The sequence below is a fragment of the Lepidochelys kempii genome, chromosome 7, assembly GCF_965140285.1.
Source record: "Lepidochelys kempii isolate rLepKem1 chromosome 7, rLepKem1.hap1, whole genome shotgun sequence".
NCBI lineage: Eukaryota > Metazoa > Chordata > Testudines > Cheloniidae > Lepidochelys > Lepidochelys kempii.
In genome coordinates this window covers 9,515,194-9,541,332 of record NC_136386.1, presented here as the reverse complement: position 1 = coordinate 9,541,332, position 26,139 = coordinate 9,515,194, and the positions used below count along the sequence as shown (strand labels likewise).

The window sequence follows — 26,139 nt, the reverse complement described above, 5'->3', positions numbered from 1 at the left end:
AGAGGACTATGAAATTCTTTGTGAGAACATGAAATCTCTCTTTTCACTGCTGGATTTTATTTCGGGATCACAGGTAAATTTGGAACTACAAGGTTGTACTGCGAAGATCCAGCTAATCCTCAGCTTGGGCTTGCTAACATTTAGCATCAGATCATGCACTTACGGGACAAGTGATATGAATTTAATCACCTCATTTGCTCTCTGCCCACTAAACCATTTCTCCCCAGGTTTATTCTAACACACTAACTCCTTCAGCAGTAGCAAACAGCCACCAATCAGCCTGCCAATGAATTTTTTCCCCCTTTCTGTACTGTACAAGCAGTCTCCAAAGCAAAGCTACCCATTTTCCTGAGGTTCTAATTCTAAGTCTTGAGTGAACACTTTTAAATGACCTCTGACCCAAGACACAAGAACCCAAGTAGATCAGGCCACAGCTAGTCAGACAGGTACTTTTATTTAAGTAAAAACTTAAGAGTTAAGCCTGCAACAGATTCTTTATGCACAGATGTTTATATTTATCTAAGAAATCTTCAGGAAGACTACCTCCTGCTACCCCTTCAAAGTAACTACAATGAAACTTCCTAGAATTCACTAAAAAAGTAATGAGAGAGAAACTGGTCTTTCGGTAGAAGAGTTATATTTGCATCTCAGTACTAACTGATCTGACCAAAAATAAATAAATAAAATAAAATAAAATAAAATAAAAAAAATCACTTTCAAGTCAAGATTGTCAATTACATTTACTGCCCCAACTGCTTAACTAACCATCTATTAAAAACTGGAGCGCAAACATACAAAATCAACTTGCTATCATACATCTTTTAAATTAACCTGCAATAAGAAAAGAAAGTCACGAAACACAACCAAGTGCACCAATACTGTGATAGGTGCTAAAATTGCATTGTTCCTGTTCTTCCGGGCTGCAAAATACATCTCCCATAAGGAAACAGATCATGTAGAGTTTCAATTCTCTGTTTCCAACTAGACACTGTAAATAGAGAGAATATATTAAGAGCACACAGTATTGCTGGGTAGCAGGGCATATTATTGCAGGAGCAGAAAGAGAACCAGACTATTTCTGGACAGCTGCATAAAGCAGTTAATTCATACCACCCAAAAGGCGTCTGGCATTTTACAAATGGCAAAGACAGACATGGTGTCTGATCCAATTTATTTTTTAAATGAAACACAATGCTCGGCGTGCAGACACTAGGGGTAGAGGAGAGATGAGAAGGAAGGACAACTATTTGAGCATGGGCACTGAGATTTGATAATTACTTTCAAAGTAACTACAACACAGAAAATAAATCTATAAGATACATAATAATTTATTGTAGGCAGTGCATCAGGAATGCGATTAACTGAGCAGCTGGGCATTTGGTGAGCCTCCACAGCTATTTGAAATTTTCTATTCAACTGTTTGTACTAGGACCCAGCATGTATTCTACTAGGATAGGCAACAGATTAATCTATTGTAACATCAGCAGAGACCATCAGTGAATGCTTCAAAGGCAAGCAAAAAAGGGGCTGGGGGGAAGGAGCCCCAAGCCACAAATTTTGGCTCTGGGCTCTGAAGAGCACAAATTCCGATGCGTTTGGAATCTGCAGGTGTTGATTTGGGTCCCTTTTTAGAAAGGGAAAGGACATCATACAAGGTGGAGTGTGTGTACCTCACATCCAGTAGCTTGCAGGAAGGAGTTTCCTTTCACATTTACATACAATAGGGACTGGCACCATAAAGAAAAAAAGCTACGGCCCTACCTTGGAGTAAGTGTCTGAACCAACAAGCATAGTGAAGTTCATTCAGGATACCCTTATGCTGCAATCAGAGGTGTGACTGCATGCCGCAAACGTACCCATAGCCAAGCTAGCTTAAATACAGCTAGCTTGAGTGATACCATTGGAGCTGCAACAGCATAGGCTAGCCCTTACATACCCTTAGTGGCAGGTATGAATAATGGGGCACTTCAAGGTTAGCTATCTTTGGGGAGGAAGAGCATGTGCTATCCTGAAGCACAAGGCAGGAGTGGATATTCTGCAAACTGCCATAAAGAGAGCGATTTTATTTTGCACTTTGCAGAACCAGGAACCTGCTTTGTGGATATTCTCTAAAACAAAAGAATTGTTTGTTCATATTCTCTAGGAACGGCAGAAAAAGGACAAGGGGCAATTTTAACGACCTGAATGAAGGAGATGTTGGAGAGGTTTATGTTTCGTTACCAGGATTCTGTTTGCGCAATGCCCTGAAATCGATCTAGGCCACTGTATAAACAAATCAATAACAAACATTGGAACTCTTGGCAGAGGGACTTCAAGTAGCAAACAAAGTCCATTAACGCTCGAAACTGCGGGATGTGGAGTCTGAATCCAGTGATGCTCAGGAGACGTATATGGAGCTGTACAGTGGGGAAACTTTCTTCTCAACTCCGTGACAGTGAGCATAAATATTGGGACAAACATGCAGTAGGAAGACCACAGATTTATTACTATGCTATTGATGAAACTGGACAGAAATCTTGCATTGGGCAGGGGTAGTAGCTGGTGCCAGCCACAGCAGAAGCATTAGTAGTTGTCTAAGTGACGAATTCAGGGAACAGCTACCACACTGTTTCACCTGACACAGGAGACCCACTAGATTCACTTTAGGGGCTGGTTTTGATCAGTATCTGGGTCATGTGACTAGAAATGATGCATTAAGACTGCCAGGGAGTTGGACGGTGGGGTCAGCACAAAAACAAAAAATTTGGCTCCAACATAAGCAGTAGCAGCTCTCACTGACTGAATTGGGAATTGTACTCTCTGATACTAGGCCTGAATTTGGTCCAGAGTATCTCTGCCAGATGGTAATAGTTTGTATTACCATAGTGCCTAAGAGCTTAAGTCATGGACCAGGATCCCATTCTGCTAGGTGCTGTACAAACAGAACAGAAAGACTGCCCCTGTCCTAAAGGGTTTACAATCTCAGTATAAGCAAGAGAGAACAGACGGATACAGCTGGACAAAGAGGGAATAATATTGGTTAACCCAATAGGCAGTGGTCTGAGCACACCAGCAGCCTAACCACTGTCAAATTTGGTTGTTTTTTTGTTTGGTTTTTTTAGAGGACTCACACCAAAGGAGAGTTAAAAGGTAGAGATATAAAGGATCCAACTCATGTAAAGCAATGGAATTTAATTGAGTTACATCAGGGTAAAATTAGTTTCAGTGAGAGTAGGAGAAAGATGAGATGATGTCCTCGGTATTTTATCTGCCAGGAAGTCTGTGCTCTTTGGCATCTAGTGTCCTTGTTCAAACCATATTCTGCTGGACATGCAACGTGTGAATTACAAATAAAAACAAGGATAATGTGTCCGAAGTTAAAGTGAGCATCTCCCTAGATGCTTCACCTGATAAATAAACACCGTTCACGAATGTTATAAAATTATATTCACTTGCCTCACATTGTCATTTCTTACCCATCTCAGGCCATAAGTACACAATATTCATTCCACACACACTTGCAGTCATCTACTTGACCTTCATCCTACTGCTATCATCCCAGTAACACCCGCCTGCCAAACAAAATCCTACAAGAACCAGGAGGAGGTCTCAAAGAGCCCAGATTCAGCTGCTTGTGAGCTAAAGCAGAAAGCAAGGTCTGAAGCCAGTGATTCCTGAGAACCCAGGGCAGGGCCAGCTCGCCACACTTAAGCCACAGGCCTATTAGCTTGAGTAACTCAATCAATCTCTATGTCACTGGGGAAAGAGACAGCCACTCAGGTCACAAGCCATTTACGAGGTTATAGGCAGAAGCTGGGACTGGGCAACAGGGGATCACTTGATAATTGCCCTGTTTGGTTCATTGCCTTTGAAATTCTGGCACTGGTCACTGCCAGAAGACAGGACACTGGACTAGATGAAGCATTGGTCTGACTGAGTCTGGCCGTTCTTAAGTCAAAACGAAGACCTTAAATTCTGCCCAGAAGTCAGATAGCCAGTGCAGACCATGGAACACAGGTAAGATTCATTCGGTGAAGCACCATTTACCAATCAAACAGCCCCATTCTACAGCTGCTGCAATTTCTGAACAATGTGAAGATGCAGCCCCATGTCACACTCACAATATGGTAAATCCAACCTGAGGGACTCACGGGGATGGATAATGACAGGTGGCTGCATCCTAAAGAAAAGACTGAAATTATTGCCGAGCGCAGATCCTAAGATACATTCTTGGCCGTTGCTGGTATCTGAGCACCCAGAAGCAGGGATCAAGCAGTAACCTAAATTGTGAACCTTGGAAGTTAGCAGCAAACAATCCCTATAACCAGAGTGGTTTTCCCCCCCAGCCTGAGTTTAATCTCAGATCTAAAACAATCTAGGTTCTAAATCTGATCCAAGCCCTGATTCTTCCCAAGTCTCCTGAGTAAGTCTGTCCACCAGTAGGGCTGGAAGAGATGGAAACATAAGTCTGTGTGTCATCAGCACACTGAAGATGCTAAACTCCAAACCTCTTTGCTAATCCCTTAGCAGTCCCAAATACTTGGACTTGAACACAACTGAATTGAACCATGCGGAATGCTGTGTAAACTCTCCAGTACCACCTTCCTAGATTTCTCAGCAACGAAGGAGTTGATCCACTTAAGGGGAACCCTATCAACTCCTGTGAGGGTCTACAGGTACGTTAATGACAGCAAAGGCAGCTGAGAGGCAGTCTTTTAGATCTTCCTTCAATCATAACTAGGAGGTGATCAGCCACCAACACAACCAGAGTGGTTTCGATACCATGTAAAAGGCCTAAATCCAAATGGACTGGAATCAAAGATACACAAGGAGTCGAGATATAATTGGATTTGCTTTACAAAAGACTTCATGGTAGTCTTCAAGACAAGGCAGTAGTAAGAGGTGAGACTTTACCCAGGTTAGTATTTAGTATCCAATACAATTTTAAGATTTACTACTGTAACTGGGGTGTAAGGTACCCAGGAGTTTTCACATTCTCACTACATAAAGAACATAAGTAGAAGAAAACACTTAAGAGAACCCTTGTGAAGTACAACTGATGCAGTTTCTTCAATGTAGGGGACAGAACTGTGCCACTACAAATTAATAATAAATTCCATACAAATGAAAGGCTTAGACTCGCATGTTCCCCGGTTCAGAACTTTATCATCTGGAGAACAACTCAAGGACCAAACATTCAGGTTGGCCAAAACATTAAACAACCCTCCCATTCCGCCAAAAAAAAATTTCAAAATGAATGCAAAACTAAAGAACACTGGGATGAAAGAAGTTACTGTGTTTAAAAAATAAATAAATTTTTAAAAGTCCATATCACTTAGCCAAAATACATTGAACCATTTTAAGAAGACAGACTTAATTACAAAAATGCTAAATTCCTCCATACAGATAAAAATAGTGTGTGTTTCACACTTCAAAAATGGATTCAGATCTGACATTAACATAGTATGGAATTCAGGGCCTTGGAAATCCTCCAGTAAACAAGGTATTTAATTAACACATTTTAAATTATTTTGTCCTATTTTTGACGCACAGTACTTCTAAATCATTTTGCATCAGTCTCAAGTCACTCAGTGACGTCTCTGCAGTCTTAGCTCTCAGTGTTAATTCAGGCCAGTGGGAAAGAGATAGCAGGATGTGGTTAATCGGCTGCATTCCTCATGAAAATTTAAAGCAGCCTGCATCTATTCTGTACAGCCAGTGTCAGCTTTCCAGGGGCATAATGGAATGCCACAACAAACCCTATTATAATACAGGATCCTAACAGGTATTGCTGCAGATGTATTAGATCTTCTCCCAGAGAATATCAGCTAATTACCCTTCACCAAGCAATAGAAGTTTTCATTCTGTCGGGTGTTTTCTTACTACACTAAGTTACCCCACTTCAGAGATCAACGTGCAATTAGGAGCCCATCGTTAGGCACATTAAATCATATTTATTCATGTGGCCATAAAGAACATATTACATTTTATTATGCAATTTTGAGAGTGCTATAGTTATATGAAGTAGGCTAACATGAATTACTGTTCTTTTGCTGTATTAAGTACCTTCATAACAGACAGTATATGGTTTGTATTAATTATTATTTTATTAACACAGCTTTTTAAAAAAAAATCATCCATCTCAAAGCACTGTATGTCAGACGTGGAAATATCACTATCCTTTTACACTGGGTGAATGAGGCACAGGAGTTAAAGGAGTTGGACAAAAACACAGAAAACAGAAAGGTAAATAATTTATTTAACATGTGTTCCTAAGCCAATTTTCACGTTTTTATGTATTTTGTGATAGAAACTTACTTTTCAAAAATCAGATTTTTGAAAAGAAAATTGGGTATCCAAAATCCCATTTGTTTACACTATAACCTTCAGCAACTCTGCTTTTAAAAAGTCACTTTGCACATTAACGTTTATGAAAACACAGAAGTCCCATTTTAGTCTAGCATTTTGTTCAGTCATTAAACCCAGACTACCAGGATAATAAACTCACCTATCCTAATACCGTACTCATAATTAAAGCTTATGTCCAGTCTTTACAGAAGCTGGTACATAGCTCAAGGCAGATGATGTGTAAAATATCAACTCTGATTAACCGATATGTAGCGAATAAAAAGTTCCTCAATATATAGTTGGCTGTCAGTTTCTCTCATCTAAAGATATCCTGGTCTCAATTCCACATTTAAATCTGACTGCTACTTGAAAACATACATGTACCTCTGTGGTGAAATTCTTGTCTCATTGATATCCTTGGGAATTTTGCCATGGACTTCTGTGGAGTCACAATGTCATGCCTGGAATGTGTGTGCGCGCTATTATTTTTGTATCGAACACCATCCACATTAAAAGTAACAGAAAAAGATGAGATTCTAGCAACTTCCATACATTTAAAAAACAAAAGCGCAAAATTATATGGATTCTCCCCTTCCACAGAGTGTCAGTCGGTCATTTCACTAACTACGGTGCTCAGAGTATGGGTTTACACTCACTGACGTAGATGGTGCTAGCACAGATATTTATTTCACTCTAAGATGTAAATCAGTCAGTCACCATGGAGCGGCACATAAGATTCCTGCGATCTGTGTGTCTGGTAGACAGTTTTCCTGCTCCGTTGCCTATAGGGATTTGGGGGTAGACTGTGCTTTCAAGGCACAGCCCAGAGTAAGGGATTCTGCAGAATGCCTTGCACCACGTGGAAAAACAGGAAGCAGTGGGAGGCAAAATACCTCCTTGTGCACGATGGGGGCACACTTACTACTATTCCCCTTTATAGGGTGGGCCTTACTCCAACTTGGGCAAATGAAGAGGATGGAAGCTGAACAATGGAGCCGCCATCTCCTGTCAATTCTGGGGCACGGTCTTCTCTAGGGAAGTAGTGAAGTGGCTTTTCCGAGCACAAGGATCTCACTTCTTCCTGATCACTAGGCATCATACCCAGCAATCCTCATGCCTCTCGCAACTGCGCATGTGTGTGAGGACCAGGCAGAATCTGCCCCCTTAAAGTGTTATGTTATCTAATAACTGACCATCAGGTACCTCCTGCCAGCTTCTTTCTATTGGAGCCTCTGCTATAACTTCAGGCGCCATCAAAAAATAAGAAACTGCCCCTTCTCTCATGTAAGGCGGCGGCTACAAAATAATGAATCTATAGCATCTTCCTAATACTACTGCTGTGATTCTGGCAATCACATAACAAACAGGGCAATAAATATTTCCAGTAGTGGTCAAATTTAGAAGAAATAAGCCAAATATGTTGCTATAATTAAATGCCAAAAGGTGGTAGAAAACATTACACATACCCAGTGGGAGATTTGGAAATAAAGCTCTTTCACTGAGACTCTGAAAACATCATCATTTCCTTGTTAATTAAAGTGTATTCTGAATAGAAGAATATTTCACATTACAGTTTACACCGATCAGCTAGGTGTACATTAAAATTACACTATAGCATTTAGCAAGAAATTCAGTAAGTTTCTTCATCACAAATGTTTGATTGGAAAATAAATTATTCTTTGTTCATTTTAATAGCTTCTGTATTAGGGGGAAGAGTCAGAAAATTAGAGCCTGAATCAAAATTCAGATACCTTCTTTAATGTCCTTCCTCCTCACGGCGAAAACATATAAATGCTGTACTCAAATCGCATCTTATTTACTTTTTGCAGAACTCCAATAATGGCATTTTTACCATTCTTTTTATTTAACAATGCTAACACCACTGTAAGTGATAATGTAGTAACGATAAACAAAAATACCTATACAAAACTTAAAAGGAGGACTAGTGGCACCTTAGAGACTAACCAATTTATTTGAGCATAAGCTTTTGTGAGCTACAGCTCACTTCATCGGATGCGGGATACCCCAAGCGTACACAGTTTGCTTTAAATCTACCAAAGTATTGTTAAAATAAATCTTAAAATGGAGTTGGCACACAAAAATGCCAGCACTACACCATGCTCTGAAAATATTCTATTGTAACCAACTTCAATTGAATTTACTGGTTTACAGTTTGCTTACTGGCCAGAAAGAGTTACTAACCTTCATACTGTAATAAAAAGAAAACTAAGAAGGAGTTGCATGTGGTAGATAAAGCAGAATAGGTATGCAAATACTTAATTTTACTTTGATGTCGCATTATTTCATTTATTTTCAATCATGTTGTATGTTCTTTTAACAAGGCATTTCACGCTACACTACTCTATCTCAACTTACTCAACACGTGTGAAACTAAGTCTGTTCTTGTTATAGTTTTTCTCGGTAATTAGCAAGCTACATAGTCTCCGGCAGCAGGCTACTAACAAGCTCCTACAGTTTCTAATCTAACAAGGAACCCAAAAGCTACTAACAGCCGTCAAAACATTTGAGCAAAAAAGGATTACAATGGCTAGTTGCAAGAGACTGGAAACTCACCCGTATTCCAGATTAAGTCCTTTTGAGAAGATCTTTTGTCATGGATTTTGATTCAGTATTTAAAACAATTATTGAACAGAAATTAACTTGTTCTAAATGGAAGTCTGGTTTGAAATATTAATTATTTTAAGAGGGAATCTTCAAATACGTGAAAGACATTTTCAAACAAAAAATGTGTTAATTTTGCAACTAAAGCTTGCATCTGAGAACAAATGAAAAACTTCTCATTCTTCTCTGGTACTGGGACACTGAGTTAAAGCTAAAAATGAAACCAGACCCTGCAGCTTATTTGTGAAGTTTAGTTGCCATGAACATCAGTAACCGTGTCACTATTAAATAGACTATGTTTAGACAAGTATGAGAGCCAGTGAACTCGAACAAAGTCACACTCACTTACCTTGAGGACTTCCATTGGCACCTGGGTAGGAGGGGGCAGGTTACAGGGGATGCTGACGTTGATGGCTGGTGTCTGACTGAGTGGTACTCTCTGCTGCATGAACTGGGCTGCTTGCTGCTTCTGTTGTTGCTCTCGACGCTCTTGCTCCTGCATCTGCTCACGCATGAGCTGCTGTCGTAACAAAATCCGTGATGTCATACTGGAGGAGCTTAGGGGAGGCTTGGAAGCTCCAGGATGCTCGGAACTGCTGTGGGAAGACCAAAACCACAGACATCTCAGCTTCCCTGGTTAGAATAATTATTTCCTGCGATTGCAGAGTTACGTTAAGCGTGAAACAAAGTGGCTCTCACACATAAGAGAATAAGTAATGATATGCTGCCCAGGGTAAATTGGAATTTGGAGCTGATCTACTTTAGGTCCTTAGAAGCCAAATTAACCTGATTACATCTAGCCATTATTTTCAATGTTGATCTCAAGCAGCAAAGAGGGAATTTTTAAGTTTTATAAGTCTAATGCTCATTAACATCCAATAGAATTACAGGTTTCAGAATAACAGCTGTGTTAGTCTGTATTCGCAAAAAGAAAAGGAGTACTTGTGGCACCTTAGAGACTAACCAATTTATTTGAGTATAAGCTTTCGTGAGCTACAGCTCACTTCATCGGATGCATGCTGTGGAAAGTGTAGAAGATCTTATTATATACACACAAAAAGCATGAAAAAATACCTCCTCCCACCCCACTCTCCTGCTGGTAATAGCTTATCTAAAGTGATCACTCTCCTTACAATGTGTATCATAATCAAGTTGGGCCATTTCCAGCACAAATCCAGGTTTTCTCACCCCCCCCCCCACACACACACACACAAACTCACTCTCCTGCTGGTAATAGCTTATCTAAAGTGACCACTCTGCTACAACAGGGCTCAACGGGATGCTGTATTTCTTTCATACTCCCATTTACGGTGGCAATGCTTTTATTAATTAAAAATCAAAAGAATGTATTTAGCATCTTAAGTTTAACCGAACTTTACACAACTCTTTACGTAGGCATTGGGGGTCAGGGAGGATTCCCAGAACCACTGAGGTTGAATCCTGTGGCTAGAGTTCTACCACACGTTCCCGAGAGCACATGGAAACCCCTCCACGCTAACTTGGTGTTCAAGGGTGGTTTGGGGCAGTGGCCCCTTGCACCACATTAGAGTTCTAGCAGATTTGCTAGTAGCACTCTCTTCAGCTGCGAACACCACTTGTGACAGTATCAACTCACCTTGAGGGCACTAGCAGGCCTGAAGTGAGGAGTGAGATGTGGGTGCAGGCAGGGCAACCCATAGCAACAGCTTGCAAAGGATCCATGCTCTGAGGGGAAGTGAAGGGTATATGGGAATAGCGGCAAGGGGCCCTCTGCAATGCAGGTTTTCCACAGATGGAATGATCTGGCCCATTCTTTGCTCACAACAGAATGATTAATACAAATCCCATATTTTACATACATAATGACAGGAAAAGCAGACAGAGAGAAAGAGAAAGAAAAAAAGTAACTGGAAAAGTTGAAGACAAGATATTTGAAGAGGACACAATATTTGTTTTTTCCTTAACAAGTGACACAATCAAAAGTGTAAAAGGCAGACTCAGTGCAGGTTAATATTATCCAACCTGTTCATTTTATATCCCACCTACCAAGGACTATAATCAAACAGATACTTGACCAAGGACAACTTTGGGAGGATAAGAAAGTTTGTGGTTTCTAGTTCATTCCCATTTTGATCCATTTCACATATGACTTTTTTTTTTTAAAAATAGACAACAAAACATATTGTAAAATATTTTTATTTGTGCTGATTTTTTCCAACTACTATGCTGTATGATGGCATGCATATTTAGATTTGCTATAATTATTAGTCACACTTTATATGGAGGTTCTATTTATGAATAAAAAACAACAAGGAGTTTGGTGGCACCTTCAAAAACTAAGATTTATTTGGGCATAAGCTTTCATGGGTAAAAAACCACTTATGCATTTGAAGAAGTGGTATTTGAAGAATTGGGTTTTTACCCACGAAAGCTTATGTCCAAATAAATCTGTTAAATTTGGGCATAAGCTTTCGTGGGTAAAAAACCACTTCTTCAAATACCACTTCTTCAAATGCATAAGTGGTTTTTTACCCATGAAAGCTTATGCCCAAATAAATCTGTTAGTTTTTGAAGGTGCCACCAAACTCCTTGTTTTTGTGGATACAGACTAACATGGTTACCCCCTGATATTTATGAATAGTTTACAAAGAGTTAATAAACGAATAATAGATGTGTGTTTTACAGTAATATATATAGTATGCGGTATGTCATATGATGACATCAGTAGAAGGTGTTTTAAGTGGATATATGCCACCTATTGACCTCTTGCATGCTATAGCAATCTACAATAGCCAATTAATCAGTCATTAAAAGCCTTTTAAAAATGGAATCTTAATAAAAAAATAACCACTATTGCTATGGTGTCTTCAATCTAAGAACCACACAAAATAATTTAAAACCACTGAGCAGCACTTCTATGAAAGGTAGGCAAGTGCATTTTGTAGATGGTTAAAAGTTACTCAGCAGTTAAGAACAGATAATATTACAGAAACAATGCATCCATACAAGACAGCAAAGCGCCTTTTAGGTATGTATACACACACACACACACACACACACCCCCAGCCCCCTCCCCAGTACAGACATGGATTTGTTGCTTGAACCTGCACCTTTGCAGTTGATCGGTGTAGGATCAAACCCACAGCGTATGCAGAGTGCATACAGTTTGGATGAGCTATTACCAGCAGGAGAGTGAGTTTGTGTGTGTATGGGGGTGGGGGGGATGTGAGAAAACCTGGATTTGTGCAGGAAATAGCCCAACTTGATTGTCATGCACATTGTGTAAAGAGTTGTCACTTTGGATGGGCTATCACCAGCAGGAGAGTGAATTTGTGTGGGGGGGTGGAGGGTGAGAAAACCTGGATTTGTGCTGGAAATGGCCCACCTAATGATCACTTTAGATAAGCTATTACCAGCAGGACAGTGGGGTGGGAGGAGGTTTTGTTTCATATTCTCTGTGTATATATAAAGTCTGCTGCAGTTTCAACGATATGCATCCGATGAAGTGAGCTGTAGCTCACGAAAGCTCATGCTCAAATAAATTGGTTAGTCTCTAAGGTGCCACAAGTACTCCTTTTCTTTTTGCATACAGTAGGACTGGGATTTTCAAAAGCCATAACTTCTATTGAAGTCAGAAACAAAGAGCACTAACACCTGCAGTGTCTGACTTCTTATTAAGAACCAGATCCCAACACCTCCCAACAGAAATCTCAGCTGCAAAACACACTTTTCCTATTAGATTAAATGTTAATCAACCAGCATTAATCACACAAAAATTAAACGGTATTATGCCCATTACAATTTAAAATGTATGATGCTTATTTGCATCACTTGCTTTCAAATGACAGGAACTACATTAACGTGTTAAAGTGCAGACGTTCCAGTAAAGAAACATCATTGCATAGGTAAAGGGCCAGATTTTCAGAAGTGCTCAGCACCCAACATCTCCTATTGAGAAATGTGATCCTCCGGTGCTCAACACCCAATAGTTTCCATTGCTCTCAGTGGGAGCTGAGCTCTCCAGCAAATCTGGCAAGCGATGTTTAGAACGAGTCCACTAAAATTAAATTGTTCACAGTAGGAATAACAAAGGAAAGGGGTTATTTTGTTTAAATAATATTAAACCCAGATTTTCCACAGTGCACTTTTTTTTTAAAGGAAAAAGTGGTGGTGGGGGAAGAGACTGTGTTGCTATTTAAGGCCTGTCAGGTTGAAACATTCCCAGAGAGACTGATCCTTTTGATAAAACAAGAGAAAACCTTTGTGGTGAAACTAATGCAGCTGTGGAATAATCGTACTAATTAGCTGCTCAAGACAAGTCATTGACTGTGATACTCACAAAAAGAGCCTCTCAATTAACAGTTGAAGTATTCTCACATCCTAAACCCATCACAGTGTTCTTTAACTTTGTTAAAGTTTGGAAGAGCTTTTAAAAGACATTCACACATTTCCAGACTGCAGAAAGGTTCTATTTAAATGGTTGCTTACTACAATAGCTACAGGTTAGAGCTGAAATACCATTTCAGCCGCAAAAACCAAGGATCGATCCCACTCCTGTTCAAGTCAATGGACATTTTATTTAGGTTTATAGACATGCTAAAGAGGGTGCCCATGCATATGCTCTAGGCATCCTTGGCAGACTTTACAAGTACATACCATGTTTAGCCAATAGATATTCCACTCCAATCCCTCCTCAAAACAATTTACCCCTCCATTCTTCCCCTTTTCCAAAGGTCATGAGGTGGAAGGGAGGGGGTTAGATGAGCCTTGCAACATGCCCTGAAGTTCAGATGAAAGCCATTTTGAACCAAAAGAGGGGGAAGTGAATTTTGAAGCTGTAGGGCTTTTGCGAAGAATGGCCTGCCAGCAACCCCTCCTCATTCACACCAACGAGGCCGCAGCTCAAGGACCTCTGCTGCTCTCAGCTATGCCAGCATGCCATGTGGGGAGAGACGTCTGTTTTGTCATTTATTTCAATGGGTGCAGGAGCAGGCCCATCGTCTTTAATGGCAATTCATTTGATAACTCTAACATTCCCCTGCCATGAGTGCAGAAGACTGGACTAGAAGACCTCACAAGGTCTCTTCATGTCCCATGATTCTATGATCCTATGATTCTACGATTTTGTGTTCTCTCTCTCTCTCTCTCTCTCTCAAAAAAAAAAAAAAAAAAAAAAGTTCATTCCTTCCTCAGAAATGATTTTGTTCAGGTAAAGATAACCTGGAGGCAAACTCAGCCGATCTCTGACTAAGTCTGTTGATCTTATAGGTCTCTTCAACTTTCTGGTCTGCTGAAAATACAGAGTTGTGTGTGTGACTGACTTGGCAATAGAAAATCCGAGAGTATATTCCTAACACAAATGCCATCAATGAAAAACAAAAGGAGCCTGATCTTTTTCACATCCAAAACATCAGATCTGGGGGGCCAGATGAGATGGAAAGAACAAACCCTTGAGATTACAGAATGTTCTGTTCATCCTTAATACGAAGAAGCAGCCAGAAACAAATTTAGCAGCAGAAGAATTTAGTGAGCTAAGCACATGTGTAGCTCAGTTTTAATTCATGCACAAACTGGTTACATAATGGAGGTAGCCAATATAGTTTCGTTACTCCTAAAACTGACAGGATTCGGTTAGTGAGCATGCACCAATGGAAGCTGTGAAGTTGAGAAGCTTTCTGCTATGACTCCCTTTTCCAGTTGAGTAACTTGGCCCATATGACAGGTTTCAGAGTAGCAACCGTGTTAGTCTGTATTCGTAAAAAGAAATGGAGAACTTGAGGCACCTTAGAAACTAACAAATTTATTTGAGCATAAGCTTTCGTGAGCTACAGCTCACTTCATCGGATGCATTAGTGAGCTGTAGCTCATGAAAGCTTACGCTCAAATAAATTTGTTAGTCTCTAAGGTGCCACAAGTCCTCCTTTTCTTTTGGCCTAAATGAAACTTATATGAGAAAAATATTACATATTGGATCTACTACTTCCTTTAGTACAAACTTACCCTCCTCACATTTTTACTACTGACAGCTATGTACTCAGATAAAGATACTAAAACTGGCCAAACCTAGAGTCTTCAGACTAGAAGCTGTGGCAGCAGCCTCTGTCCTGCAAAAGAGCAAATGAAGTACTTGCATTACAATTACCTCCTCACCCTTCAGGGGTCAAGAAGAACTTCATTAATCGTCTGCTATCATACAGGTGATGTGGAGCCCGTGAAGGGAGAAGACTACATCATGGAGTCAGTTGCTCTTCCTTCTGCAAGGAGGAGGGGTCAGCTATAGATGCAGCTGGTGGGGGCTACACAGAGCTGCTCCATCTGTCCAGACACTAAGCACAGCTGCCCCTTGTTACTTTATGGCATATGGCCTTGGCCCCTCTGGCCTGTCATGTGCAAGGGAGAAAGGGGAGAGGTGCTTTTAAAAAGTAACAGTTGACACTCATTTGCCCCCTTTTTTTAATCAGCACAAAGAGGCAAAGTTGGCCCTTTCCTAAACTGCTGCTGCTCCTTCTCCAACAGGGATTCCCCTACATGAGCCAAAGGCAGTCAGGCAAGTGGCAAATGAGGCAGCTAGAGAAGAGAGATTATTTTTAATAGATGCATTGGATCCTCCTATTAACCCTTCCCTGAGTGCTCGCTATTAGTGGATTAGGTTCAGTCGCTTTTTTGTTTTGTACAACACGGTACATGGGGCCACCCGTGGTCATTACAAGATCGTTTGGGCTGCCGTGCCCTCTGTGGGATGGACTGTCCAGTCCTAGGTCTTCTTCCATCAGACCCAGCTGTCCAAGCTAGAGGCCTGGACGAGACTGGATTGAGTGAAACTCAATGTGGACTGAATTCAAAGATTGTACATTCCCTGGCAAAGGATCAGCATGCCCCCTCAAGAAAATTCACAATCTAGGGCCTCTTTGAAAATCCCAGGTGGCAGGAATGGCCACTGTCAGTGACCAGGAACATTGCAACCTTCTCTTCTTGATATGCACTTTACCACAATTGCCACTTCCAACTGTGATTATCTCCCGGCTCCCGCCCCCATTGGGTCTACCCCAGAAGGTCAGCTACAGACTTCTGCTAGTGCAGAACATGGCAACCCACATGGGAACTAGCCAAGACACTGAGGCAACACCCTTACTCTTGTGAAGAGTGTGTGTGATGGGATTGTTAACCACACAATGTTTGGGACCTCAACTTTAAATCTCACCCAGACTGCATTTCTGTCAGCAGAACATCATGCCCAGGCATTGATTCAGACTAATTCAACTGGTCTACCTTTTCCAGATTTGGCTCCGGACAGAACATCAGGGAGGCGCATAATGCAGTTAGTGGCCACTAGGCTGCCCATACAACAGCATGAGAACTAACCTCTTGTAGACTCTTGTGTAACCAACGAATTGTTTAACTCTGCAGTAGGAAAGCTCTGTGACACAGTAAATTCTATTTTGATAAACAATGAGCTTTAGGATCTTTCTGCAAATGCAGGAGGCGATTTCATTAAATTCCACCTACTGAAACTGACCAACCAACCCATCTTTTAAACTGACAAATCATTAAATTGGTTATCAATATTCTAACAAGCGTACTTCAGTCCGGAAGTAGTTAGGTCAGTTAGTAGTACAACAAATACATCTATGAGTATCAAATGTAACTCTGAAGAACCATAAAATGCCTGACTTTTTATTTGCTATTTAGAGCCCCAGAGAAATTACTGACGACAGTTTTTTAATGAATACAGTCCAAATGGAGTTTTCTGTCTGTATGGAAGGATGGAAGATTTGAATGACTATACATGTTACCCATAATGTGGATACAAAAAGAAAAGGAGTACTTGTGGCACCTTAGAAACTAACAAATTTATTTCAGCATAAGCTTTCGTGAGCTACAGCTCACTTCATCGGCTGCATCACGAAAGCTTATGCTGAAATAAATTGGTTAGTTTCTAAGGTGCCACAAGTATTTCTTTTCTTTTTGCAGATACAGACAAATACGGCTGCTACTCTGAAACCTCTCATAATGTAGATGGTCATTATTGTATCAAAAAAAAAGACACTGGCCAGTTTTTTGTTTTGTTTTTAAATCGCATTATTCTAAAAACCCAAATTTCTTTACCACGTTACTAACATCAGATTATTAAAACCAAACATTTTCAGAGCCTACTTTACCTTTCGCTATTTACACAGTTGGTTTAGGTCTTTATGTGTGTCTCAGCTCAAACAAAAACAAAAATAATACAGACTGACTAACTAGAAACTGTCTAATTTGGCTTGCAGGTTCTTAAGTGCCAACAGCATTTTGAATGGTCTTGGTTGCAAACACTAATTTAGGCTGGATTCTTTTGTTTGTTTAAAATATTTCCAAAGAAACTTCTAATAAAGAGTTATGAAAATATTCCTGTAGACCTTAGATTTTACAAAAAAACCCTATTGTTGCAAACCTAAATTATGGGCCAAGTTTTACTCATCCATGTCTCTTCAATCTAAAGTTTTTTATTAAGACCCACGGTAATTATGTTTAAAATAAATATGGACCGACACACTTATTGTTTCCATTTATACAGCACCTAGCACAAGGTGATCCTGGTCCATGACTAGGGCTCCTCAGTGCTACAGTAATACAGATAAATAAATAAATAAATCTAAATTCTTGAAAAATAAGGTCCTCATTTTCAGTTAGTATTCCGTGTTTATATGACATAAAACCTCCTATGTCTTTTGTCTAGTGTGGCACACAACTGATAACCTAAAGCGTTTACACTGCAATCCAAATGTTCAATATATGTATGTCACAACAAGGCGGGAGACATTCACAGTATTCTTGAAGACATGGTCAAGAAATGCAAGGATGTCCTTCACAGATATAACAGCCATTCAACAATTTTGATGGTATAGGAGATCCAAGCTGCAGCCATCACCTCTGGATGACTTGTGGAAAATGGGAGTAATCAACTAAAGTCTCGAAACAATATTTATTTTTACGTAGTGAATGTGGTAAAAGTGATACCTTAATGTAACACCTTTGTTTTCCAGTTTGTCCCACAATTTTTGATTAGCGAGAAAAGTGACAAGCCCAAACTTTCTTCACTGTTCATTTTTTCATTTGTTTTGCTGATCCTATGAACTGTCTGAAGCAGAGTTGTATGAAACTCAATGGTTAAAATTCACAGGGATGCTGTAATTTTTCCCTCATACTTGTTTCACACACTAATACTTACATTTGGCGCTGGATTTACCCCGCTGCACCCAAGTTTTTCCCCTTTTCCAGGTTGAAATGCTCGGTTGTTTGGGTGGAAGCCACCCACACCATATCAGTCTTGGCTCAAAACAGAGCTCAAAACAGGTCCACCACTTTCCTTGAACCACTAGACAAAACAGGTATAGAGTTCTGAGTTTGTAATTGAACTCAAAGCCAAGCAAGCAGAGGGTTTTGTGTCAAAAGAGCTAGAGCGCATAAGTTTGGAAGGGCTCCTCCTTGCCCCTGCAAGGGGGTTCCAAAGAGGATGGATCTAGACTGTTGTCAGTGGTACCAGATGACAGAAGAGGAGTAATGGTCTCAAGTTGCAGTGGGGGAAGTTTAGGTTGGATATTCAGAAAAACTATTTCACTAGGAGGGTGGTGAAGCACTGGAATGTGTTACCTAGGGAGATGGTGGAATCTCCATCCTTAGAGGTTTTTAAGGTCAGGTTTGACAAAGCCCTGATTGGGATGATTTAGTTGGGGATTAGTCCTCTTTTGAGCAGCGGGTTGGACTAGATGACCTCCTGAGGTCCCTTCCAACCCTGATATTCTATGATGATATTTACAATATCCCTTCCTATTTAAAGTTTGGATCAACAGGGCTTAATATGTTCTAAGCCAAGGAATTAGAAAACAACCTGTTCTTGCTGTAGTGTCCAAGAACTGGATGTGTTTGGAATGCAGGGGATAAAATCATTATTCTGCACAATACTCTGTTCTGCAATAGCTCCAGACTGGCTGGCTAATTTGGGGGTAGCTCTTGAGCTTCCAGAGTTCGACAGAACTTCAAATAAGCATCTGATTGACAGAAACAAAGAAATATGGACCTTAAGAGATCTACATAGAAAAGATGCAATGACAAGGCCACAAAATGAGCAGATTAGTATATTTCCATCCTAAAATGTTACTCCACACTCTTCCGGATAAAAGAAGGGATAGAGCTTTAAATGAAGGTATTAAAAATGCTAAAATGTGATCCCTGCCACATTACTCTACCAAGGGAGAAGACTACTGCAGAGGGCAACAGCTCAGAAAATAAGCATAGGTTACTAGACTTACTATTATCATATTTGGGGATATAGATCAGACAAAATTTGCTTACCAGGAAGTTATTACTCCTTTATAAGTCTGGACAACAATGATAGGGCTTTCAAGAACCCCAAGTGTCTGAGAAAATCTTACTAAAGCTCAACTATTTAAGTGGAGTGAGAACACACAAAAAGTTAGGCCACTTGCCACCATATGTGTCTGTGACGACAAAGCAGCACAGCATTAAAGGTTTAGTCAGGAGATCAGCCTAGCCAAAACTTTTAATGTACAAAAAAAAAAAAAAAAAATCAAGCCAACAGAAGCAACAGAGATGGTCAAGCCCAAAGATTCAACATTCCAAGAAATCTACTGAGATGAGTGTCCTTATGAGGCCCAGAGGTAAGAGAGAATGCACAGTTAGAAAAACTTGCATTCAAAGTCTTGCATTTAACCAGTTCACACTGATTTATATAGAGAGTGACTTGTGTTCCTAGTCGGTACAGCACATAAGTGAATATTCACATTTAAATTGAGATCCAAAGTAGAAATAAGAAACATTCATTTTAATCTGGAAATTGTTATGTTATTTTTTTTGAGCCACAGGTGTTAGAGGAGAACTGATAAAACCTTTCCCATTCATGTGGCTCGGAGATTTCTGTTTTTGATTAATTAAAAACTTCAGCACCACAAATTAATTTATATTGATACAGGTTTCAGTCTCTCTACAAGAGGAAAAAAATCCAGATTTAAGATTTCAGACCGACTTTGCACTACTTAACTACACTCACATAAATGCCCTTTCCCTACTCTATTGATAATAGTGAAACTTCTGATTGTGTCTTAAATGTTAGTGGATTTTGCTATTCACCATACCGAAGGATATCCCATGGAAAAAAAAATAAGGAAGCACATTACAAAAGTTGAAATAAGGGAGAAAAGATGGAGTTAGGAGAGTGTACACAACAAATTATTACAGGTTCCCCCGTAGCACTTCATTCCTAAAACTTAACAATTGATTGTGGGTTATAGTGACACTTCACTCCGCAATTCTATTGGCTGCCATGACTTAAAGTACCAATATGGGGGAGGGGGGGGGAATCTTGGCACTCTGCTACATCCTTTCCTGCCAAGGACAGCGCAGTAAACCTGACAGAATTACTCTTATAATGTTTGATATAGGTCCACATACACCATACATTTCCTGCTGCTTTGAAGCAGGAAACTGAAATTTTCCACATTTGAAAGTGAAGGGCTCATGGAGATAAGTGCAATAGCAAGCAGCCTACTTTGCTGCTGACAGAAACACATCCTCCTCCCCATTTCCCCCACCAATGTTTTCTGTGTTCATCCCAAACTACACTTGCTCTGAGCTGCTCTCCTCCAACTACACCATTTAGAAGTCCATCAAACAGTTGGATGTACTCTCAGTTCAGTACGCAGCAAAACGGGTGTGTTCTATAGTGGGATGCACCTGGGTGTATTGTCAGCAGTTGCGGGACTAAAGAATCTTTCAAAAAGCCAGTTTGCGGGGGGGGGGGGGGAGAGATGGGGGGGAAATCAGCAGGTAAATCAAAATCAGTTTTTATAGAGACAAAAAAGTCTCACAAATGATCAATTAATTGTTGAAACAGAAGGACTTTACAGAATGCAATTATCTTTAACCTACAGTTATGCATGGATTTTTTTTAATTAAAAATTCTATTAAACAGTTGTGTACTATTTAGTATTTTTCCATTTTTTTTCTTCCAGTCTTTAAAACACACCTTCACAAGCTGCTGAACATAATGCTTTTCCATCTTAATGAAAACCTCTCTCATGACCTGAGCGCATTCAGTAAATAATTATTAAGCTCTGGCGGTGGCTTTTGCAGGAGTCTTGGCTTAATAAAATGCCGTAAGTTGATTTGCTTGAATGCCTATTCACTTGGGGACACATTGTTTAGAAAACTTTATCACCATATCTCTAAGCAGGGTAAATGTAAAGAGGCAATATCTAGAAGTTGCAAAGGTCACAGAAATAAAGGATTTTACAGTTTGTCTGTTAAAAGCTCAGAGGATAATTATAAGTTCAAAATACATAAAAGAGACTTTCAAATATATTGGTTAAAAATAATCACTATAAAATAATTTAATATGGATATATGTAATATACCTCAATTTAACCAGGAGATGTCAGTAAAAAAAGAAAAAAAAGCTTCAAGATAAAACCAAGAATTTCAGCAAAGGAAAATTTGCCCTACACGTATCCCTGTGTTGATGCATTAAGAAATGAGCGTGAGTATAATAAATAAGAAACAGAACTAATCATGTCATCCCAACCCACACAGTACATTTATATCCTATATCAAACCCTGCTTTAGCCCAACCACCATGTTTTGCTTAATTTCAAAAGTCATTAAAAACAAATTAAAGCATTTCTAGGTTCCCCCTACCGAAAGTTGCTATCTCTGTCTTAGCCAGTCAGACACAGCTGTTGTAGCTTCAAGCGAGGTGACGAGGACAAGTTAACAAGCACAGTATTTTTAACTCTCAGAACAAAGCCTCCATCACAAAATCAGACAATTTGTTCAGAGTGCTGTTTCTGAAATAAAGTCTCACTTACAGATAGAAGCTTTCAAAGGAGCATGGCATGAACATCTGAACTCTAAGAGCTTCCATCTCCCCCCCCCACCCCCCACCTCTGTAAGGTGTTCTGCAAGCCCTTGGAGAAGAGTGAAAGTCAAACTAAGTCCTGGCAGTGGATATGTCACTAGGGGTGGTTCCAGATAAGACCCTGGCAACTCCAATCCAAGCAGAGTTCTGTGCCATGCCAGAATGGTGCCCTAGCGTCTGTCTGCATCAACAGACCTGTTTAATCCAGCACCTACCTGGGGCGCGGGGGGGGGGGGGGGGGGAGTGCTGCTTGTCACAGTAAAATGAAAAGCCTCATTTAAAAGTGAATGGGAAGAAATTCAGAATCACGGTTCCACAATTTATGATATACTTATATCTTACCAACAAGATATTAAGCTACTTCACAAAGTACTTGATCAGAGAATCCCAGAACAGTAGATACACATGCTGTGCCATGATTTGAAGAAATAAAGAATGGTCTGTAGCTTTAGGGTCCAATCCTGTGAAGACCTACATACAAATAACTACATTGCTAGTAGGCCCACTGACTTAATGAAACTTTAGCTGGATACTGAGGGGGGGGGGGGGGGGAGAGAAATGCTACCGAAAGCAGCTGTCCCATTCACAAATTAATGGCCTGGTCACACAAGCACTAATGCTCACTTACTCTGCAGTCCGAGAGCACTGGCTAGCAAAGGATCCCCTAGCAACCAGGACTTTCACAGAAACTGAACAACTCAGAAGACCAGAGGGGCCTGGAGAAGCAGAAGGGTCCAGGAGGGACTGCAACAGTAAGTGACCTCTATTTCTGTTGGCTTCTGGGAGATGAACCCCTTCTTGCTTCCACCATGGGACAAACTCTGCTATCAGGTAGAACAACTTTTGGAAACATTGTGTGTGAAAGCTTGGAGTTTACTGCTCCTTAGGCAAATGCAGCCTATGTGTGGGAAGACAGGGCCTTTAAATATGTATTTTCTTTAAAGAGTAAACCATTTTCACCTTCCAAGTTTAAGAAAAGGAAACCAGGTCCTCCTGGTCATAAGGACATAGCTGTAACAGGTTTCAGAGTGGTAGCCGTGTTAGTCTATATCAGCAAAAACAAGGTGCCACAAGGACTCATAACTGTAACAAACACTATAGTCAAAGCTATACTGATGTCATTAGTTGACTCCATTAGAACTGTTATAGAACCTATTTTCAGCTGTGTTTGAAAGACACTGAGGCAGAATCCCCACAGAGAAGACGGAAAAACGGTTAGGTAAGGTTGACTTCCAGCTTTCCAGCAATTGCAAGGTGTCAAAAAATAATCTAAAGATGTAGCCGACTTTAGTTAATAAAGTATTATCCAATAAACTTTCAAAGCCTTGCACCATGAGAACAAACTTATGCTTCTCTTTCACAGGTATCTGCTATGAGCTGGCTTTAAAGATTTGCCTTTCACTTGAAAGTCTTATTAGTCACCTTGTTAAAGACTTTTCCAAGCAATTCAGACACTACTTACCTATTATCAGTACTTACTGATAAAAAACATGTTTGCAAAAAACAGAGTACCCGCTACAATAAAAGCCAAAAGGTGGTAAAATGGAGCAGACAGGAGATACCACCACCCTGATAATCTCTACAGTTTAGGAGTTTTGTAATGTAAAATTTACCTTCTTTATCTAGGTAAACAAATAGGAAGATAATACTGTCGCCAATGGGTAGACAAAAAGTTTGTTAATTTCACTACACTACAGCTTTACAACTGGTTGGCCCTAAAATCTGACCTCATGTCATTTAGTTAAAAGAATAATGAGTTATGTTGATTATCACTTGACTCTTGGGACCTGTAAACTCACTCCTGTGAGCAGCCCCACTGAACGAAAACAGGAATAACTCAAGTTGAATGTTCTCAGTTTCTGCACTTATTTCTCATTTATCGGATCCTCTCCAAGGGGGAAAAAAAAGTTTACAGTGGTGTAGTAATTCAGGAACTAAATTCCTCTGTTCATCCTGGATTCTTTGTTTACTGACTTAACTTGTTACAATTGTGTTTGATAATAATTTCTAAACAATTCAAAGGTTCCCTAAATCTCATCTCTTTACACACACGACATCCTGGTTCAGTTGTATTGAATAAACAGGACTTTTAAAAGTGAGAAACGGAAATACTCACGTAAGACTTGATTAAAGAATCACAAACAACCACAATAATGAAAAATCACAATCCAAATTCTGTGCTCTGGTACTCTTAGATCTACTTTCCCATCAACGTGTGCACCCTATTAACAGTAATGCATGTTACATACATGGAGAAAACAAGCCCCCACAATAATTTCTGTTGCAGAGACAATTCTAAGATCAAAGTGATCCTTATTATATAACATACAAAGTCAGCATTGCCAACTTTAAGATAAATACCAAATATCATGGCTAAAGTCCCACTTCCTGGAGGCAAGCGATTATGCAAACAGGTCACCAAGAGAAAAAAAAAAGGGGGGGGGGGGAAGAATAAGTTTCTAGCCCTCTTAGTTGCCAAGAAAAGCTTAACAAGATTTAAAACTAAATCAGAAAGCAAACAAAAGTAACCTCAAGTGATTTTTTAAAATATTTTTAAGCTGCTCATGATTTTGGGGGCCTAACTCATTGCTTTTGAAGGCTTGGGGCTGCCAATTCAGCTAATTCTGAAGCCCTATATCTGACGCCTTCCATTCCTATGCCCATTGCAAAAAGTCGGGGAGAGGGGAATGTGCAACAAATGTGGTTTGCCCTGATGCTGTTGTGGGCATACTTCAGTGCCCAGTGGAGATTACAGGAGCTGCACACTACTCTAATTTATCTTGGACTGCCCATAGTCTGCTTGCACCTGTGGGCAGCCATGAAATGCTAGCTGGCCACACACCCCTCTTTCCCCTTTTACAACAGGTCAAGGTCATAAGGGGACCATGAGTGTGTTGAGTATGTTGCTCAGCCAGCTCTATGTCAGCTGGGGAGTGCTCCTTCTCGGAGGATATTCCTTGGGGAGATCTGCTTCCTTTAGCCATTACTTTATGTCACCAGAAAAGGACAAAGAGACCACAGGGCAACACACAATCAGGCCAAGGTCTCTGGAGTGTCTACTCATCTCCAGGTATCAGTCAAAAGGGACATTATCAACTTAAATGTAACTTGAGTTTGCAACTTTTTCTCTTTAAACTTATTGTTCCTACAGGTTAGATTGCTATAAACTGGAGGAGACTGAAGGAAAACCTTCATGATGCTTTTCGCTTGCTTTAAGTATTTTGCAGCAATTCCTTTAATCAGCTTTACTGTTTCTCCTACAGTCAATTTGTATCCCATTTGTGTGAGTCTTTCACACAGCAACAAGGAAGAGAAAACACACTTTTAAAAAAGAATACAGAAACGTGATTGTAAAACCCCAAAAGTTATCTAAGGGATCTTGGGGGCAGGAATAGGGCCGGGAATATATTTTTAGTGACATTTTAATGCCTATTATTTATTTAGGCCATACCATGAACTTACATGGTGCTTTACACAGAAAAAGAGCAATGAAAGGAAGACAACTGTTAATCAATAAAGCTGAGGTGTTTGAAGTTGGAAATTCTGATTCTTTTTATACCGAGGCAATAAGGAAGTGAAAAAGGAGGAAACTGCCCTAGAGCAATTGGCGGACAGCAAGCAAAAACAAGTAGATTTTGAGAATTAGCTTTAACCATTGAAATCAGTGGAGAGGCTCCCATATACTTCAGTGGAAGTTTGACTGGATCCCTTGTGTTAGCAGAAGACTGTGCATTTAGAGAAATACATGTAAAGTATACAAGTAGCCATGTTGCCTAACACCATCCTAATACATAAATCATATCCCTCAATGCCAGAAGGGACCATTATGATTAACTACCCTCATGATGAAATGACTTCCTGCATAAATATAACTCAAAACAACCTCACCCAATAATTTCTGCATCAAGTAGTTTCTGTTTGAACTATGGCATATCTTTTAGAAAACCATCCTGTCTTGATTTAAAGGCTACAAATAATGCAGAACCCACCACAACCCTAGCTAACATTTAATTATCCTCATTTAAAACTGTGCTCTATTTCTCGTCTGAATTTGTCTATTCAGAGTGCACATAAGGGGAAAAAAAAGATACTAACTCTGCAGATCACTACATCCAATATAAAAAAAAAAAAAAAATGGACCAGAGGATGTTGTGAAGGCCAAGACTACCAGAACCACAGGGTTCAAAAAAGAACGAGGTAAGTTCATGGAGGACAGGTGAACCAATGGCTATTAGACAGGTTGGGCAAAGATGATGTCCCTATCCTCTACTTGCCAGAAGCTGGGAATGGGTAACAGGGGA

The 26,139-nt window shown here is 40.0% G+C and overlaps 1 protein-coding gene across 14 annotated transcripts in view; it reads right to left on the bottom strand.

The window, feature by feature from the left end:
- Positions 1-26,139, bottom strand: part of MITF (melanocyte inducing transcription factor) — a 168,217-nt gene that overhangs the window by 58,486 nt on the left and 83,592 nt on the right. For 11 of the 14 annotated variants that reach the window (XM_073351080.2, XM_073351079.2, XM_078853551.1 and 8 more), the window contains one exon: positions 9,299-9,545. In XM_073351080.2, the coding sequence (XP_073207181.2) occupies positions 9,299-9,545 (247 nt within the window). Of the gene's footprint in view, positions 1-9,298; positions 9,546-21,618; positions 21,746-21,788; positions 21,871-26,139 lie in introns of those variants that run through there. The other 3 variants (XM_073351081.2, XM_073351082.2, XM_073351089.2) reach the window with 2 other exon arrangements.